The sequence below is a fragment of the Stegodyphus dumicola genome, chromosome 3, assembly GCF_044657685.1.
Source record: "Stegodyphus dumicola isolate Sdum_Otavi_A_Nest chromosome 3, ASM4465768v1".
Taxonomy (NCBI): Eukaryota; Metazoa; Arthropoda; class Arachnida; order Araneae; family Eresidae; genus Stegodyphus; species Stegodyphus dumicola.
The window spans coordinates 67110228-67132246 of NC_140770.1; the positions used below are offsets into that span (position 1 = coordinate 67110228).

Genomic DNA, 22019 nt, shown 5'->3' on the forward strand with positions numbered 1-22019 from the left:
TCGTAAATGCACTTTATCTACCCACATGTTTTTCCCTTTAAATATTGCAAGTAAATGATGAACAGTAAAAAAGGGCACCTTTTATATTATACAGCAGCTAAAGAAACAAACAAAAAAAAAAAAAAAAAAATCCGATTGAGTCACTAGCCAGATGTTTTTTTTATTTACAAGAAAAATCACCTGCCTATTTAAAATACGAGAACTGTATAAGCTTCAATAATACCAATAGTTATGAATCTATGAAACTGGTTAATAAAAAGATTTATTTAGACTTATCTTCATTCTATTGCATCATTGAAGGAAAACACTACAATATATATTAAGAGCCATTTTGCTACATAATAAGTATGGAACTTACCACTGAGAAAATACAAGAAAGAACTTATGAACTAAAGTAGCTGCAGAGGCATTAGGGTACAACTGGCAAGTTCTGGCTACCAACATGGCCCAAGATACTCCTCCCAAATAACCCAAAACATTAGAATATACACCATGCTCTAAAAAAAAAGATTTTTGAGGGGTTTGTTAGTTATGCAATTTAAACTAACTTTGAAATTAACAAAATGTAAGCATATATTTGCATGTATCTACATGTACAAAAATTACTTACTTTTAGCCCAAAGTTTTATAGAGCGCAAAGCCAGCCTGAAACTTTCCCGATTAGGCACTAGATGCAGTATTTCATCAGTTACACGGCAACCTATAAAAATTAAAACATACATAAACTTTTTTTTTAAATATTATCTTCATTTATCAAAAACTTTACATTTCTTTTGACATGGTTCATTTTCCTCAAATTCCAAATTTATTGTCATAGTCCAAATATCACATAACCAAAACGCACCATAAATAAAAATTATTTTGATGTTATTTTCCATTACCAGTCAACTATTACATTAATAACAATACTGTATGATGAAAGAAAGCACTGTCCTTTATTTTTTCCACTTAGATTGTGAAAAATATCTCTTAAGAGCTTTATTACATTAATATCCATATTACTAAAAAATAGTTATCGACATTTTTTGAAACAGGGTTGCCACTCAAACAGGAGAATGAAATTTTCTGACTATTCCAGATGTGTTTTAAGAAAATTCCAGTCTATTCCCGTAATGCACATTGGCTGTGCTAAATTGTAAATTAATTATGGTATTACTCGAAAACACAAAAATTTGCCAATTAAATATGACTTATATCCCCAAAGCATTACTATTATAATTATAATAGGAGTTGTTTTCTCCACGGAAGATTGAGATTATAATCTGCCCTATCTGGAATACATAAAAGTTTTTTTTTTTTTTTTTTTTTTTTTTGCAGACATTTTGCAGCTAAATGAAAGAAAGAAATCTATTTAATGATATTTTTTAAATAAATTCAGGTATTTTATATTTATTTTGCAGCATACATAAGCAAAAAATATGTGCATTAAATTTCGTGATGGTATGTCATCATACTGCTAGAATTAATTTCAGAATTATGCCACAGAAAATTTCCTGAAATTTAGCAACATTAAATGATACAAATAACATAAGGATAATTACTTAAAAATTGAATTAGAATAATCAATGATATTTTAGCAAATATACTTATATTACATGGTTAGCCTAAATGACTGATTACTCACGATTTTGAAAATTGTCACCAAAACCAAAATGACCAGCTTACTGCTCATTGTAATGTTGAGAATTCTCGTGTGTACCGAGCATAGAGGTTACTCTAACTAAAGAATGTCTATATACAGAAGAAAAGGTTCCATAAATGTAATGCTATTACGCCGCTAGAAAGCGGAGGGAAAATTTGCCAAGGGATTTGGAGATGGAACCTGGCACCCAGAACTTCCCTCTTTGCGATGTATACGGGAAATTAAGGAGCACGTGTTAAGAAGAAACGTTCTTTGACAAAACGTTTCTACTTTGATTTTATGCAATAATTTAAAAATGGATTTTCATAGTTTTTCTTTGGCTCAAAATAACTAACCCATTAATTAATTTACATGCACCAAAAGATATTTTCTTTCCCTTTAAAAGAAATTTTAAACGATATTCATTTTATGAACTCTTGATAACATGACTTTCAAGCATAACAAACTCCCTCATATTTGCATTTACACTATTAGTAAGGATTCTCAGAACTTTTTAATAATTTTTTTATCAAAAACATTGAGGAACATTTTTTAAAACATGCTGATTTTAAAAAAGATGATCATAATACACGTTAGAAAAAATAGTTATTACACTAATATTTAATAACTGATATTTGCAAATAAAACCCCAAGACAAGTATCTGAAAACAAATATCTGCCACTGCACATTACATTTTATTCCCATCCCTCCTGAAAGAAAAAAAACTGAAAAAGAACAGAGAAAAGGAATTGTATTTCATTTGAAATATTAACTTAATTATTCCTGAACCAGTACAGGGAACTTCCGTCTAGAAATCTCCAATTAACGAACTGCAGTGCACTCCCAAACAGTTTTTCTTCTTTTCCACAACATTTCCCTAGAAATTAAATAATTTGACATTTTCAAAACACAAAATTTACAAACTTTTACTCAATGATCAAACAAGGACTATATTTATCAGTCTTGCATATGCTTTTCTGTTGCCAAGTCTTTTTCTCTTTGAAGAAGGGAAAATATGTAAGTTCTAATTTTGAAAGAAAACTACCAACTTTAATTTGAAAATAGTCCTTTTTATTCCTCATTTTAATTAATTCCCCTTCCTGTCCTAATGAATCTAAATTGCATCATCTCAAAATCAATCTATCATGTTATCACACATATCATGCAGCATTGTGGGTATTTTTTTATCCAATCACACATCAATATTTTAACAAAGAACCAACTCAAATGATTAAATATCACTGCTGTTAAATAAGCAGTCACTTTCGAACTTTCCTCTTGCTCTATTTCACCTAATGTCTAAATATCTGAGTAACTATAAAATATTTATGTGTGATTGAGAATATGAAACTAAAGACTGATCAACAATAAAACTGATATCTTGCCTTCAATAATATATATATATATATATATATAAGATAAAAATATGTAAAAGATAAATTATAATTTAATTCAGCAATAGTCGCTTAATGCTTAATTTTAAATAGTTTATTTCCTTTCTATTCTACAAACAGTAATCTTTTTCTGCACTGTGTCATTTCCAGACTATTCCATGTCATATGACTCATGCATTATTACACTGATGACTTAAATGGAACCAAAACTATAACACCCATTAGTTATAATTTTATGCTAGTATTAATTATCCAATCAAAATGCATTGAAAACCAAAACTACTCAGTATGAATTAAGATTTACTCTTGATTTCTATGCTTTCTACCCTTCCGGTTTAGCTGGGCTGCAGCTCTCTTCTTACTACAAAGCTATAAAAAATGTATATTTTGAAACAGGAACAGTGCTAAGTTGTTTGTGGCCACAACATGAAGAAAACATTTGTGGTAACACCAATTGAAATGAAAATGAAGATTTAATCTGCCTCAGCTGCCAGTTTCCTACTCACTATGGATCAACATTCTACACCACCAATATTGTAAAGTCTTTTTCATAACATATATAAACTTCATTTTATGTTAAATAGAAAGTGCAAATAATATATCTACAAATATATAGTTATCAAGCACATCAGAGATATCAACTAAAAAGTACTGTTTAAGTACTTTTTAAATCAAAATATTATGTCTTGCAAAACAAGTACTGTTTGCCCATTCTATAATTTAGTACTAGATGTATCTCTTTAAGCCAAATTTCCTTAATGATTTCTTAGTAACATGTTCATCAATTATAAATACGGGTTTGGAAAGTTGCTTAGTTTAAAACCCCAAAGAGGTAATCCCTGACTTTTCTTAAAATTCTGTTTATGCATGTGTACACATTTGTTCACTATAAAGTGACTTTAAATTATGTCAAGAGAATAATGATAATTGCAAAATAAAAGATAAAATTTAGTCTAATAACACGACAACAATTTGAATTGTATCACAGATTTTTTTTTTTTTTTTTAATACGAGGATGTTAAAAGGTATTGAAAAAAGAGGAAAAATAAGGAATAAAAACAAACACAAATTTCAAACAGATCAAATTTATAAGCAGAGATTTTCAAATATCTTTTTGCTGGATGTTAAATATACCAGATTAAAAATGTTTACTTTCAAATGTACTAAATGTCTCTAAAAGTGATAGTAAACAAAATACCAGATACTTACCATTTAAACTTCTAACACACTTTGGATCTAAATTTTTTAACAGGCTAACATCTCTAAGATCCTGATTTTCTGGTATGTCTTTCAGAGCCAAACGAGCAAACAACATGTCAAGCTAAAAAAAAAAAAAAAAAAAAAAAAAAAAAGATAATTTAAAAAAAAGGGGGGGATCTCATTCTATCTTCAAATCATAACTACACAGGAACAGTATAACAACTTAAAGTTCTGAATTTGAACATTCAGGTACAGACTACACATATCAAAAGTTTAAAAAATATTCATAAAAATCTCAATATGATATGTTTATAAGACATATTTTGTTTATCAAAAATTGGTATTCAAATTACTCTTAAAATTAAAAAAAAATTAAGAGGCAGAGCATTGGTACAACCTCTAAAAATATGAGACTGAGCTATTCTTTACAATATCCTTCCAAATATTTTAAATAACATCTTAAGGAACATGTAATAGCCTTATGGTATTTTCTCAATATACTAAAAATATTTAAAAAATAAACTAATAAAAGAAAATACAAATTTCATAATATATCTGACGAATAGTAGTATATTTAAATTCTTATAAGTATATAGTGTTACAGACTTTCTTTTGTGGCTAGTAAATACTGTTCTGTGAATTTATGGCAATTTGAACTTTATGAATAGGTATATATAGAACACATATATTAAGCACATTCAGATAGTAATAGTCATATGATATTAAAAAAATGAACAAAATATTTTTACTTTCAAAGTACATACACTTTGGAATCAATACATGGGTACAATGTATGAAGAATATACTTTAGCCACAGGTAAGTTTTTACACAAACTTTTATCTAACATAATTTCTGTAAGACAGGGCACAACAGCCTAAACGCTGCACACAAGGTGTTGAGTGGTGTATTTAACTACGGCAAAGCACACTATGGCTATCTGCCTAAGGGGAGGGATGCCTTTGTGGAGGACTTTCTAAGAGAAACTGGCTCGTATACACGTTACACATGGGGAAAACACCATGAAAACACCCATGCAGCCAGTCCATTCGCGAGATTCGAACTTCGGACCGAACTACCAGTGCTCAGCGATTTTACCGCATGGGGGCCAGCCCTGCACACAAGGAAACTAGCAGAAAAAACTAAGATTGCACATAAATGCCACACTAAATTCAACTGCATGTACCATTGCCATAAACGTCACAGTTGCAAAATCTTGACCAATGCAGTAATATACATAACACATTAGTTAAAAAAAAAATGCATGAAATAAAACATCCCCCCCCCCAAAAAAAGGGGAAAAAAAAAGAAAAGAAAAGAAAAATTACAGGTTAAGGTCCATATATATAATAGTCATAATATGTTATAAAAAGTACTGAAAGAACAAGATATTAAATTGAATGATATGAGAAAATTTAATTTTACTTTTGCCAACAAAAATAATTGCACTAAACTGTACATCGTATGAAGCCATCAAAATACGATTCTTCACTATCTGAATTTAAAAAGATTTAACAAATCTTGATTTGAGTATGCCAGTATCCAAGTATGCCAGATTGTCACATTCAACCTCTTAGTTTACAGTCTTTTTATCCGGAGATATGACTTCAGCTTCTTTGAATCCTGATACTACAGACAATATTCTCACTGATTTTCACACACCATTTTGCAACTTCTTCAAAAGATGCTTCATGTATTTTGCCACCCTTTCTGATATACATACATAATCCTTCACACAACCAACGCTCCCATCATGTTTGGACCTCAACTTTGAAAGATTTATTGATTGGCAATTCTAATCGTAACAAGACTTTTGTCAAGCCATCAGAAATTACTGCTAAGGTCTAAAACAATTTTTGACATCTGTATTTCACTGAATAAAGTAAATGAAAATGCATGGAATCCATCATCAATGATCATTTTAGTTGGAAAAAAAGATACCTTAAAACACTGCTCAACTTTTTTTAGCCACTCGTGCATGACTTTTCCTCACATCCAATCCATCCATTTTTGCTTGTGCAAATAATTACAGCACTAAGAAAATCTCTCTTCTGAATAGTTTTCCTTTTAAAAATTATCATTGACATGTCGATAATCAGATATAGCTAGCCACTGCATCAAAGTGATCCAAGCTATTTACAATCCCTTGCAGAATATTTAAGTTCATGTAAGCACTGCATCAGTAGAAAATACCTCGTTCTGCTAAAAGCTTACGTTTTAAACATGTAAATGCTGCAGTGTTTCCTTCAGAAATTACAGTACTTCTATTTCCAAGCTAATGAGAAATGCAGTCATTATTTATTCAAGCTCTTCACTGTTCGCAAGATCTTTTCACCAAAAATTCTGGCTGCATGCAGCAGTACTTATGCAACACTTCTGATAGCACATTCTAAAGTAAATGGAATGGACTGCCTGCAGTGATTAGCATCGTTTCAAAGAATTAAAAATTTTTCAGGGTGGAAAGCACTTTGTTGATAGGAACAAATATCAGCAAATAGTAACTGAATTTCCCTATGGATTGGTGACGAAAATGTGTGATGAAATTACACTAAAACTTATCTCCCTACATAGTAAATGCCTCCTTGAAACAACAACTCCAAGTATAAAAAAGTATAAATTATAGCTCCAAAGTAAAAAGATTTTGTTTAATTAAATTTCCCCCTCTCCTAAATAAATAATTCTTTCTGAGCATGGTATCTATACAAAAATTCCTATCTAGAATCCAGTTCTTGATTCTACAGATAAAAATTCGGAAATTACCTCAGGTGGAAATTTACAACAACTATTTATATAATGCTTTTCAATTTTGCAAATAATGCTATCACTAGACAATGAATTTGATGACTAGCAAATATTTCACATTTAAAAAAAAATTCATAATATTTATATATTTTCAAAATCTGTTAAAGAAATTCCTATTTAAAAATAATTCTACAAATCTAATCTTTTTTTTTTTTTTCCCAAACATGTTATTTAATTTAAAATAAAGATTGATTCTATTTGCAGAAATAACTATAAACATATTTAGAAGTATGCACATGTTTGCACAGAATTTCAGTCAAAGACGGAAACACACCAAAGAAAAATATCACCTATTGCTGCTGCACTACGAGACCAGATGATGTTAAAAATGAGACGATTTAATAAATACAATAAATTCATAAAACGAAGCTTGTGCAGAGATCTTTTTAAAAGAAAGGAAGGTTGCATTTTAATTGTGAGCAAGTTACTGCATAAGATAGAAGAAAAGAGATACTATAAAGCATTCAAAACTTTACCTCAATTCCATCAAAAGTCATTTTGATGACAGGCACATATGCTTCTTCTACAGTCTAAAAAAACAGATAACACATTAAATACGAGCCATAAAAGATAAAAATGTTATATGGCTACTAATTCTTAATTAATTCATATAAAAATACACATTCAGAATTTTTTTAAAGATGTATTTAAATTGCCTTCAACTTCCTTAAAAAAGATTTAATAGCCATGATACACTAACAGATGGAATTTCATTTCATTAACACAACTCAAAGCAGTAGTACTTAATCCTCATATACTAAGTAAGCCATCCACTATAAATGACTTCCCATTTAAAATAATTACTTATGTTTCACCAAAAAATAAATAACTTACAGTGTGCAAAAAGGATGAAACATAAATAATCCTCAAATATGAAAATTCTTAAATATGTACTTACAGTCTCGTGTCACTAAACAATAAAATATTAACTACATGTATTTTACCATAGACTCCCAATTCACTGAGGTAATAATTGGTACAATCAATGTCCATGCTTAATCCAAAATTCACAGTTAATCCAACAGTTAAAAAAACAGAGGAAGAGGAATAACAGAAAACTAGCAGTAATAATGTACATGCATTTTTAAGCAAATTAATTTGAAGAAAATTCTTTTGACTACATAAATTAAAAAGCATTCAAAACAGGAAAAACAATGTGTTTTTTTTTTTCTTCACAATGCTTCAAATATTAGTCTTATATTTTGATAAGAGTAAACGAGAAACAGAAAATTTATGGCTGTATAGTGAAATTCATTTTTACAATTTGGGAATTTATTTTCAATGGATGATTTAACATTGTTTATATATTCCAGATTATGGATAATTTAATTATGTGCTGCAGTAGATCAAAACAATGCTTGGTACTTATGCATTAGCCCTTCAACAATGAAACTGTCACCAAGCAATGTGATTTAGCACCTGTTTTAACAGATATGATATAATCAGCTGGATATGGCCAACAAAACAGTAAAAGAATGAAACAATTACCTGCGAGAAGTTTGTACTCAATCTAACAGAGCTTCCAGTAAATCTTAGAGCTAACAAAACAGTAGAAACTTGCAAAAACCTTTACACGAAGCACAGAAATAAAGCCGAATACTGATTGTTTAATTAATAAAAAAGAGTCATTTCCTTCTAAGCAGGGACGATTTACACATCTCCACCAACTTTCATGGTTGACAAGAAAATATGTAAGAACCCAATTCCTGAATCTTCTGACATCATCTGCTGTTATCCCATGTTATTTCAATTTCCTTTTTTATTTCCTATAAAAGTGTTTTGCATATTCTGGTATTTTGTGATAGTAATTTTTCCACTGTTCTACAATAAACAAACTTAATGTTTTTTAAACAAGGTCCAATTAACTAGAGTTGACCACAGTCATTTCCACTCAAATAAACAACAGACATATCAAGTTATTGCATATTTTTACAATACTACAAAAATCATAATTAGCAGTGATCAACATACAACTAAGACTGTCTATTAATGCATGTAGATAATAGATTCAAAGCTTCTTCTTGACGTCAGGTACAAACAATTTATGCATTCATACTTACTGATGTTGGTGGAAAATAGAAAACATTTAATAGAATAAACATAAATAATATAGAAAACCAATTTATACTCATAACTGATAAACAGTAGTTTTGGAATAATTACACACACAGGTTTGTGCCACACTGTTACACAAACTTTGCAAAACAATAATGGACCAAGAATCGAAATGGAAGAAGGTTATTTACCAAACATAAAAGCTAAGTTATTCATCTTTATTTGAAGCAAAGGATATTTTACGAGATTAACAATTTCCCTCACATACCCAAACAATACTTTTAGTATTTCTTTGAAATGTATCTTAAAGGATCTACAATATATTTAGTTTCTGGGAAGTATGCATAGAAGAACTAAAAAAAGAGTTACAGTTGAGAACTTAAAATTTGCTCATAATACATTTTCCATATTCAGATATCGGCTAATTATCCAAAAAGACACCCACTGCTTATTTGTCAAGGGTACTTCGTAATTTACCAAATTTCCTGCTCTTACATATTACGAATTTATTCTGTATCCAGCTAATAAACAAGTATCAAAACAGATGACAGGAAAACAAAAAAAGAGACAAGCCTGCAGCTACTGATACTTTATATTTAATGCTACTATAATTTATAAGCACAATTCTATACACTCAAATACAGCTTAACAAAACTTATGTATATAACAATATTTTACATTATGATAAATTATTTTTCTTTAATCCTTATTACGAGTGAAACTAAGTATATAATAATTTATTAGCATGCACAAAATTAAATGACTACATAAAAACATAATTCATACTTACAACACTCTCTGAAATATAAAATTCAGAAAAAAAATCTGATAAGTAATATAAATGTTAACTTATTATTGCAAATAAATAATTCCAATATACATTCCTCAGGCTTACCCGGAGATCTTTCACTTCACACTGTTCTTTCAACAAGTCAACAAAAGATGTAAAAAAATCTGATCTGTCTACATGTCTTGGCGCAACGCACAGCGTATCAATATCAGCACCTGAAATATGAAAAGCATTTTTAATTTTTAATGAAGTCATATCTCGAAAATTTTTTTATATATGTATACATTTTTCACAACAATAATGTGAACTCATTAAAGAAATAGAAGTCCTTCTATAAATACTTTTTTAATTCTTATTATTTCTAATGGTGGGCAGTAGGCAGTACTAAAGTTGGAAACGGTGGTCCTTTATTATAAAGGCAACTAATAGGTGGACCACCGTTGCCTAATATGAAGGAACAGAAAATTAACGTCATGCCTTCTCCTGGATTCAAACCTCAGCCCTTCTGTACGGCAGTTATAATCACTAACCTCTTTCCAGCCATTCTAAAAATATATTATTTTAGTTCTATTATAAGCTTTAATTCTCCTCGTGAATGGTCTCAACTTGTTGCTGTTTACTATATTGCTTCTCCTGAATATATCCTATATAACAAGGGTGGGCAAACTTCATGACAGGAGCTAGATGTTGAAATTCAAATATGTTCAAGAGCCATAACCAGATTTTTGAAGAGTTGAAGTCTGTATTCATATTACTTAAGTTTTTTTTTTTTTTTTTTTTAATGGAAAGAAATGTTAAAGGTAAATGAATAAGAATTTCCCTTTTTTCTCTTTGCATAAAAAATCAGTTTATATATAAATATATAATTCTTTTTTCCTACACTTTAGTCAGAAAAGTATGTTCCTATGATATGCAAATTTGAAGTTACTGTACAATGTGACAGAATGCTCTTTTCTCAAAAACATTTTTTTTTCCTCCTTATTTACTGTTGCTGACTACTTTTAGCAGAAGTAAAATTGATGAATGACATACCCTTACTAATACAATAATGTAAAAACTTTATTATATAAAAAATAATATAAGTGAAGAATAAAGCACTAATTTAAAAAAAGACTCAGTGATTTTTCTTCACAGTTCATTTTTAATATTTCCTGTATTGAAAAAGCCCGTCAGTCTCTGTGGGTTGGCACTTCAGCTAAAAATGTTGTGGACAATAGCTTATTGGTATATGGATTTTAGAACACACAGATCACCATGTAAAATTCTTATTCAGTTCATGCATCACCATGCTTGTAAAGCAAGCATGCATCACCAGAAATTAAAAATTGGCTGTTACTTCTGTAACTGGATGGAATAAATGCAGAATGCTTTTCGAATAAATAGCTAAATATTTTTTGGATTTTGCAGCTATTTGCTAAATTGTCTTTGCACATTAAAAAGTCTTTACCTTCATTTTCTAATTAAAAAAAATTCACACGACAGCATACAGCTAAGATCCAGAACTTTTGAGGCTTAGGTGACATCAGATTTTAAATCATTAATTTAAATCTAGTTAAGATGACAAAGACAGACAGTATAAAATTAAAAATATGAAATTAATTATTTATGACCTTAAGAAAACCAAAATTTGTAACACAAAAAAAGGGAGGGAAGATCAACGTTAACATTTATTTTACTCAATATTTCTTTCAACATAAGTTGTTAATTTTGTTAGGTGTGTATGTTAATACTCTTTCTTTTAGAAATGGGCATAATTTCCTGTTCAATACAATTAGCATGTCAAGAATATCTAATAAATAGTCAACTGAAATCTTTTGAATATCAATAACTTCTGTCACTGATAGTGAAGACACAATCAGTAGGATTATTTTCTGGATTTACCTTCATATGTTCCATTAATCAACCTAGGTGCTTTTTTGTTTCGCATATTTTCACAGCCCCCTAGCATCACCAGTTTGGTTTGGCTTCTTTCCTAACATAAACATGATTTTATCCATTTAGTTTTTTCCCCCTTTCTTTCTTTCTTTTTAAATGAAAGGGTTTATTTATGATTCAGGATTTGCCAAGCAATAAGAAGCAGTTATCCTATTTTTTCAAGAAAGCAATATTCTGCACAATGGAAGACTGTTGAAATAACCACTTCATAAAATTAAAATGCTATTCAAAGCCAAAATGGTAATATTTTTCACCAATTTGGCTAACTACAGATTTCATCACCCATTAAATGATCCATGATTAGGACACTAACTACAGATTTTGTCACCCATTAAATGATCCATGATTAGGACAATGTCATTGTAATAGAGGTCTAGTTATATTATCTTTGATTAGCATTTCTTCACATACTCCATAATAAAAAAATTTTGCTATTTATAAGCAATATTATCTGAAAATCTCGAAATCTGCAGCTTTCACTATCATGAAATTGGGTAGATAGCTAAAAACAATACTAAGTATTTTTAAAACATCTATAGATTTGTCTTCTCATAATCTTGCTGCACAGCAGATTTTTGTATTAAAATACATCAAGAATCCTTGAATTATCTTAAATCTGCAATGACTTTTAAAAGGCTATTTTATATTTGCCTTTCAGAGCATGCAAAATTCCAATACTCATTAGATGATTGATGGATGTAACAGATTATAGGCAAGAGGAAAAAAAAAATGTATCAGGTAAATTTTCTCCTACCTACATGAGGTAGCTCATTGAAGCAAATGGAAGCACATTCTTTAGCATTAAATTTGACACAATTTATTATTATGTTTTAGGCATTATTATTAATGTTTAATTATGTTTTTACACAAGAAATTGTGAAGTTTTTGATTAATTTTACATTTTGTTAACTTTTCTGCACATGGTCGTGCAAAGTTTAATAAAGTAATCGATTCACCTTTGCTTAATCTTTCATTTAATATTATTTAATTATTATTTAGTTTTACTCAATCTTATTTTGTTAAGTCTCAAACTGTATATATAACTTTAAAATTAGATTTATTTTCTTCTGTTTAATTCTCCCATCCTCAGTACCATGCATTTCAAACCATAGCAAAATTCACATGTTCATTATTTGATTGTTACAGAATCGCGGGCTTATTAGTTATTAGGGTCTTAAAAACGAAGAGCTGTCTGCTGTATTATAACCAGGGCTGTGGAGTCAGGAGTCATGGAGTTGAGCAGATTTTGGTGTCAGAGCAGGAGTTGCTAAAAACAGGTCAACTCCAGTTTTAGGAGGACAGTTTGAATTTGAAATGAATTGAAAAATAATTAATGACAAGCTGAGTTATTATTTTTATTTATGGACTACACACATTAATAAATAGTTATTTTCTATTTTACTGACATATTAATAAATAAATATAAGGGAGGAGAATGGATGTGACAATTGCCATTAGTGATTAAACTGATTCATTTAGTTACAAATTTCACTAGTAAATTTAAGTAAGCAGCAATAGCAGCAAGAACTCCCAAAATTGATTCCATTCTTAAGAAGCGAGCAGGAAAAAGGAGCAATCATTGATTAAGCAATGCAATACGGAAGTACATATTTGATGATAAAGAAGTTCTTAGAATTAAGAACTTTTTTAGAAGATGTAGATAACCCTAATGTTTCACTAACAGAAAGACAGTTGAATGATCTTGCAGAATTGGAAACTCTTCTTTCTACATCATATATAGCCACAAAAAAGCTGCCGTCTGAAGAACTGACAAGAGGTGAGAATGGAAGAATGTGATGTTTGTTCTTTCTGAAATGGAGGGTTTATTGCAGAAGGAATCATTTCTTCAATGAAGAAAAGAGAAACTAGTTTGGTAGACAATGAGATCTTGTTGGGTTCAAAATATGTTGATCTGAAACACTGAATTTTCTTGGATGATAAACAAATTAAAATGGCAAAAAAAAAAAAAAAAAAAAAAAAAAAAAAAAAAGCCATCTATGAACTTTCATTAAGAATGAAATTATTCTCAAAACAAATGGAGTATTTAAATCAGGATAGTCAAAATGCAGACATTGCAACTGAGTCTCTATTATCCTCTTCCAGTGATGAATTAGATTTTGAGAAATATTTTTGGATAATATTGAAAAGGCTAAGGCAAAGCGAATGAATATAAAGAACCAAGAGCCTTTAGATATAAAAATGAAAAAATAAAAACAAGATTTCTACACGGCCTTTGAAGAAATAGAAAAATATGATTGTGCTTCAAGACACCTCTTTTAGAACAAACTGGATCTATAGCCCTCCAACAATGAGGATCTTGCCAAAACTATACTGTTTCTTAGAAATAACTAATGCCAGTTTTTCCATTTAATAATAAATGCTAATATGAATAATTTGCTAAGGCATCATTTTAAAAGTCAACCTTTATGATCAACTTAATACTGTTTGTGTGCACTGAATAATGCAGTCATTTCTGCTATTCCCAAACATTTACATATACCTAAAATACCAATCACTGGTAAAAGGGTACTGAAACTTTCTACAAGATTAGATTTTTTAATTTGATAAGCTCAAGAAATGAAATTCCACACAAATGATATTGTAGAGGCAAAAGTTTATAACAAACAAACCATGTATAACAATAACATTTATAAGGCACCGATATAAGCAGTTTATGGATTAAAACATATTACACAGTAAGCAGCCAACCCTGAACTCCAAACTGACATAAATTTAATTAATAATGTACAGTTAAGGTTATTAACATTTTTTGTCTAATTTCATTGTGTAAGTTTCTTATATTTTTACAGCAGGAAAATACTGAAGTCTGTCTGAAAAAGAACTTTTAATTAATCTAAGTATATACAATAAAAAGAAGCTTAAAAAATAATGCCCATAGTATTATGTGGAAAAATTTAGCCATGTAAAACAAAATTAAATACAAAAATTAACTGATTAAACACTTTTCGAATCCTCACAAAAATTTCTACCAACGCCTACAGTAATAAGACAATTCAGATCAAATAAAAATCAGTAAGAAGCATTGCGCTGATAATCCCTTGTGGTGTCTTTGTTCTGAAGAGTTGAGCCATTTAATTCACAGTAGTTGTCTTTTGATTATTTATTGTTAACAGTAACAAACATGATTAAAACAAATATGAAATATCATACATGGCACAGTGCCGGATCTATACATCTTCCCTTATCATCATTTCGTTCTGTTTCAACTGTATTTTCCCCCCGCCGTGGGAAAAGCGAACATCAGTCTATTCCTTCAGGGAATTTTAGTTAGAACATTCCTAAAGGAATAGAATTTGTACAAGTTAAGTTTCATGAATACCTGACAGGTATTTTCCACAGAAAAAACTAAAATTTAAAAGCCGGGAAATTCAGCGCTCTACCAGAAGATAAGATGAACTACGACACTGGTATTCAAAGTATGGGTCGTGACACCATTCAGACTCTCGAAAATTTACAGTTGGGTTGCAAAGTGGATAGAAATCCTAAAATGTACGTAATTAATGGTCAATGCTCTGACTGGAATATTAAAAAAAAAAAAAAAAACTTTTTGGTGGGGGTAGGGGTGCCGTTTGCATTTTTATAAGGTTGCATTGCCATAAAGTTTTGAATACTTATGATCTGCTAGATGACCAGGAAAATCTCCCAGTAAAATCAGGCAATTTGACAGCTTTGTAACAGCATGGAAAAAAACTGTCCATCATATACAATTAAATATTTTTCTTTCTAGTCTCCTGATTTTAAACTGAGCAAAAGTTTGAATTTGCACATATCAAAGGACACTAACTTCCATTACAAGAAATAAGAAATAATGTACTTTATTCTTTTATCAATTTAAAAAATGAAAATTTAAACACTTACCTTTAGTGTGAACTCCTAACCTATAAGAGCCAAATGTGTATATTTTCCCACCAACAGTTTCAGCTACATTTGGTGGCATGTTCTGAAAATAAATGTTTAACATTACTACATTTCCTTTTAGAAATAACAAAAGATAATTTTAAAAATGCTCCATACCTTTTTTACGCTTATGTCCCGTATCCATAGCTTGACCAATTCATTTATTTTACTAAGAACTTCCATTCTATAAAAATTTGCAGATATTAAAACCAAATTACACATACACTGTTTTTTTAAACAAAACTTGCTCTGAATGCAAAATTATATAAAATGTGGGCAATACAATTACATCACTGAAACTAATACAAAAATCTGCAGTAATGGCATCACACATTACCTATGAGCCAATTCTTCATCAGATTCAAAAAGACCATATTGCCTCAGCACTTCTTCCAGTTCCTTGGTTTTCTGGATATCTTCCGGCCTGGGCATGGCAGTACTAATAGGAGAAGTGACACCAAGCATCTTGGTTGTGGCTTGATTGCTAGTATTATTTACAGCATTACTACCCATCTTCATGTTTTGGAAAAATGCACTAGAAAGTTTAAAAGCACATATTTCAATAAAGTTTGCATCATCAAATGAACTTTTCAAACATAACAGCCTAAAACGTTCCTGACAAAAACCCAAAGAACTCCCACACTTCAGATACCCACAGAGAAGAGTGCATATAAATACATGATACAGTCTGAAATCCAAACACTGATCTAAAATCTGCAAACTTTTCATTTAAAAAAAAAAAAATCGCTAATCTTTGGAATATGGTAACAGGTAGCTTGGCGACATTTTGGAGGCGATAAGATAAAGGTTACTACGTAGGACTTTGGGAATAATGTGAGAAGTACTCAGTTCCGATTACGCATTATTTTGTGTGAGGGAAATGAGAGATCATGAGATATGTCATGTGACATTAATGGACGAATTACAGTTCTTTAATCAGAAAAGGGGGGAAATCTGGAAAAAATCTGGAAATTTTGTATTTAGCTTCATTCTGTGTTGTGTGAAACAGTGTTGGTTAATTTTTGGATCCCATGGCGCTATCTAAAGTGAATTCGAAATGGGTATTTAGTGGGATTGAAAGGGATAGTAATAAGAGTTTTCTAAGGTTGTGCGAGATAGAAGTAAAGATTGCTTATTAAGTTTTATTAAACAGTATATTCTACCTGGTACAATAATCATATCTGATTGCTGGAAATCATATGCATGTTTGGAAGATGAAGGTTTTCAACATCTTGCTGTGAACCATAAGTATCATTTTAAAGATCCTGAAACAGGCACACATACGAATACAATAGAGGGCACGTGGAGTGCTATAAAAAGCAGCATTCCGAAGCATTATGATAAAGAGAATTTTGCTTTTTATTTAGCAGAGGAGAAGTATGGAAAAAAAATTCGCAGAAAAAATCATTCAATAATTTAATTGAATCGATTAGAAAAGCTTATCCGCCACGTAATCAAGATTCTGAAGAAGATTAGGTAAGTTAGTATTCTTAATTATTTGAGGATATTATTTTTATGCATTGTTCTAAATGTAAGGAGTAAATAAAATAATATGGTATTATTGGAAAATTGTTATTAGCAATGATTTAGTTTAAAGTAATTAGGATTGTAAGCTAATTTTTATTAATTTAATGTATGTGCTTATTTATATTTTAAGTAGTTTTTTTTAATTTAATTATATTTTAATTAAATTATAGTTATTTTGCGAATTATATGTTTGTACGAATTTGGTATACATTTCAGTGGAAGTAAACGTGCATGGCAATAATTTAAGTATTTGACACTAAGTATTTGCAACCATTTTTAATGTTTGCGTTATGAATTTGTTGGCGACGTTTATAATAGATAATTTAGAGGTAAAAGTTTTTGGATATTTTATTTATTTTATACGTGCAAATGTTCATCCTTGGAAAGGGTATATACTTTTTCGCGATCAGGTAATTTCATATATGTCCTTTTTACCAGATTTAAATATTCACAAAATTTTCGTGCATTTTCGTGAAATTTTTCTAATTTATGAGAAAAAAGCAGTGTACATGGATATAGTGAAGAGTGTGCGCAATGCCATTTTTATGCAATTCTGGAATTTTTTTTTAAGTAAAAATAAGTCGATGTGTACATGGTTTAGTGATATTTTAATTAAATGATAGTTATTTCGTGAATTTTATGTTTGTAGCAATTTGGTATACGTTTCAATTGAAGTAAACGTGCATGGAAATAATTTAAATATTTGACACTAAGTATTTGTAACCATTTTTAATGTTTGTGGTATAAATTCGTTGGTGACGTTTATAATATAATAGATAATTTAGAGGTAAAAGTTTTTGGATATTTTATTTATTTTATACATGGAAATGTTCATCCTTGGAAAGGGTTATACGTTTTCGCGATCAGGTAATTTCATATATGTGCTTTTTACCGAGTTTAAAGATTCACAAAAGTTTCTTGCATTTTCGTGCAAATTTTTGCAATTTATGAGAAAATAGCAGTGTAGATGGATAAAGTTAAGAGTGTGTGCAATGCCATTTTTGTGCAATTCTGGGATTTTTTTTTTTTAAGTAAATATAAGTCGATGTGTACATGGTTTATGTGTATGTGCGATTCTGAAAAACGCGGCAAGGAGTTTGCGATTCTGCACTTTTCCCCAATTTTGCAGTTAATATTTGTCATGATTAAGTAGTTTTGATCCATAAAATTTCTAGCATAAGTGTAATTCGGATAGCAGATTGTTGGAAAAAGTGTTCAGTAAATAAAAAGAAAAGAAACATGTCTTTACTTCATGAACACAAAATGGCGGCGAAAAAAAAAATAGAGGGTTGCTGTAGCAGAGTTGGTCGCCAAATTTTCGCCAAAAAATTGCCAAGTTACCATAATCCAAAGATTAACCAAAAACATTTTGTATGCTATTTATGCATGCCTTTTGATATTTTTTCATAATAAAAGTGGAGAGTTCAGATTCTCAATTTCACTTTGGCACTAAAAAAATACCTCAATAGTGAAGAAACAATTTATTAGCCTAGATCTGTATAATCAATAATTTGGCTCTGTAGCTATCTTTCTGCTTGGTATCTATCTCAAACCAAAACATTCAATATTGAAACATCCCTGATTTTACATTTACAGAATAATTTATGTCCCTGACATCAAGTTGGCAAATATTCATATAAAAATATATATATATTTTTCTTTCATCACCACATAGCAACTTGAGGAAAGACTCATGCAGGGATGTCTAAAAATTTATTTCTTTCTTTTTAATGTATTAGTAACTGAATACCAAAGAGCAGGGTAACCCCTTTTATGCTGGCATCACGCTTGGTGATGATTACAGACTTCAGCTAACTGCACTGCCCAATGCTATGTATTAACAAGAAATTAACAAAAATTTATTTCCATATGTAACAAATTAATTTCGTAAATGACAACTCAAAGCAAAAGATTACATTAAGAGCAATCTGAATTGGGAATTATCAATTACTTATTCAGATAAGTATAGGACCAGTGGTAGAATTTAAGAAAAGCAAAATTTTTAGACCTTAGAGAAGCACTCAGCATCAAAATCAAGGGATGGCAAAATCTTTAGAATTCAGGAAAGGTACTGGGAAGAAAAATCTTGAGGTGAGAATTTTTTTTTTTAAATTTAGGAAGGCACCAAGCAGCAGAATTTAGGACACACAGACTACACTGAGCCACAAAATGCTTAGCACCAGTCGTGGATAAGCCTTAACCCTCCGCATACCACCTTCCCCCTCGCAATTTCTGCAAGATACAAAATCCATCTTGTAATACTTGAGAATAGCACGTGCATGTTTATTTCTCTTTATTTTCAATATGGATCCTGCTTTTTTTCCATATGGCTGAGAATATTGTAATATTTACAGTTTGTTTTGCACCTAATGGTGCTACCGATTTATATCATTATAAGGAAGTACTATTGTTTCTTCACAGCCGAACATGATTAATGCTGTTGCTTCTTTCATTGTGGAATGGTAAGAAAATAGTAAATATGCTGAGTTCTTTTCATGATGCATTATTTGGAGGAGATTATACTCCATATTGAAGGTAATTTTCTTATACCAAACTGACACATCTGGTTTATTCATTTTATACATATGCTAATTTCTATGACCCCATAATTGTCTGGTAATTTCTTTTCATGTTATTTTATAACTTACTACATGTTGTATACTGTGGGTCAGTTTCATTAAATTCTACACATAGCTTTTTGAGTAATCATTACTTTTGTGATTTTTTCCTTTAAAAAATTAAGATAGACAAATTAAGATTAACAGAAGATTTTCATTGTTATGATAATGCCCTGAACATACGACAACTAACACGTACAAAATACGTAGCATGGTTCTAAAATATGTAGCATAATAAATATATAATAAATATGTAGCATGGTTCTAAATCCTGAAAATAAAGCAGACGTTAAAGAAGAAAGTGACAAAGAGGCTGCTGAGAAGGGAAAAATTTCGATTAACAATTCAGTGGAAATCATCTTGGTGATCAAAAGGTAAGAAGAATGAAACTGTAACTGAACAAGATTAAAATTAAAGACAAAGTATTACCACAAAAAACAAAGCAACTTAGATTTAATCAAATGTTTAATAAAGCAAACAATATTCAGCATATTTGCATATTGAGCTTTTTCTTGTAAATTTTATTCCCTTTAAGTCATAACTGCTTCATTATTTCCTAAACCACTATTTCATATTTTTAATTTTATAGTTTTTACATATGTCATCTTGCTAGATTTAAACTGATAATCTAATACTGTAAAAATCTGAAATGCTGAAATTCCGATGAGTCCAGATCTGCATAAGAAAATTATTCTACTAGCTTCAATTTATACAGAACATCTTATTTCAAAATTTTTCTCATTTAATATGTTTCAAAAGAAGAATATATCCCCATACCCCTTTGGACATTTCCTAACATTTTACTCTCATGACTCAACATGATATATAATTTATATCATGTTAATAATTGGTCAATATACTCAGTTACGATATACAAGGTGTGGCAATTTCCAGCACTGCTCTAATAACATCAGAACAGATTACGTGAAAAACGTAACCTTTTAATATGTTTCGAAGTAATCCCCATCTGCCGTAATACACTTCTGTGCTCAGCTGTATAAGTTGCGAAAACAACTTTTAAAGTTCTCGTTCGGAAGGCTCTTCAAAGACAATGTCACGTTCTTGATGTCTTCAACATCCACAAAGCGTGTTCCTTTAATCACAGTTTTGGGTTTCGGAAACAAAAAGAAGTCTGCGGGGGCTAAGTCATGCCAGGAGCAGATGACTGCAACTCCACGACCTCATGCTTTGCCAAAAACTTCTTCACTGGTAACACAATGTTGTTATGCAACGGCGTTGGGAGTTGTTATGCAATGTGACGTCGACACTGAAGTGCCTTCCGAAAGAGGACTTTAAAAGTTGTTTCCGCAACTTATACAGCCGAGCACAGAAGTGTATTACGGCACATGGGGATTACTCCGAAACATATTAAAATGTTACGTTTTTCACATCATCTGTTCTGGTGTTATTAGAGCAGTCCTGGAAATTAATAGAAACACCTTGTATAATGATCTAAATGCACATAGTTGCTCTCAAAAAAGGGGTAGACTGAGTAACCAGAATACATTACTGCAATAATGTACTATATTACTTGCATATTAATATTACTCCACCCTTTTTTTACGAATTCTGGATTTACTTCTGTGAAGAACCTGTTGGTGATAGTGCCTTTTTAAACACAACACTCACCAATGGTAACAGTTTTAGTAATCTGTGGTTACGGTTTAGAAATAAAATATGATGTAAAGCATATATAAAAAAATTCAGCATTTTAAATACGATATTTATTCTACAACATCTTACTAAGCACACATAAGTTAAATCTAGCTAAAAATTGGCTGATTAAACATATTAAGCACATGAAAGTTAAATTCAGCTTGTTAAACATGATAATTAGCACAATTAAATTCAGTTAGCATAAAAGCACAGTATTAAGCACATAGCAAGCAAAAATCAGCTGGTTAAACATTTGTAGAGTCATAAGGATTTTCTCGGAAGCAAGAGATTGAAAAATTAGCAACCGCCTTCGCCGGGAATCGAACCACGGACCCCTGAAATACTGCTCAGTGTGCTGACCACTACATCACGAAGGCACGCTAGGAATCAATACCTTATATATTCTCCCTTTTAAAGGGCGACTGGGGTTTTTAGGGGACCCAATCGCCAAATCCTGGGTGTGGAGAGTCATCATCCACAACCCTTTCAGTTCGGGCGCCACTG

The 22019-nt window shown here is 30.5% G+C and overlaps 1 protein-coding gene across 3 annotated transcripts in view; it reads right to left on the bottom strand.

The window, feature by feature from the left end:
* The window catches only part of LOC118192723 (poly(A) polymerase type 3-like), a 94505-nt gene that overhangs the window by 65799 nt on the left and 6687 nt on the right, over positions 1-22019 (bottom strand). For all 3 annotated transcript variants that reach the window (XM_085812966.1, XM_085812964.1, XM_085812965.1), the window contains exons 2-9: positions 16052-16249; positions 15832-15898; positions 15676-15757; positions 9967-10076; positions 7493-7546; positions 4226-4337; positions 611-700; positions 359-497 (exon numbers count right to left, since the gene is read on the bottom strand). In XM_085812966.1, the coding sequence (XP_085669092.1) occupies positions 359-497; positions 611-700; positions 4226-4337; positions 7493-7546; positions 9967-10076; positions 15676-15757; positions 15832-15898; positions 16052-16249 (852 nt within the window). The remainder of the gene's footprint in view (positions 1-358; positions 498-610; positions 701-4225; positions 4338-7492; positions 7547-9966; positions 10077-15675; positions 15758-15831; positions 15899-16051; positions 16250-22019) is intronic.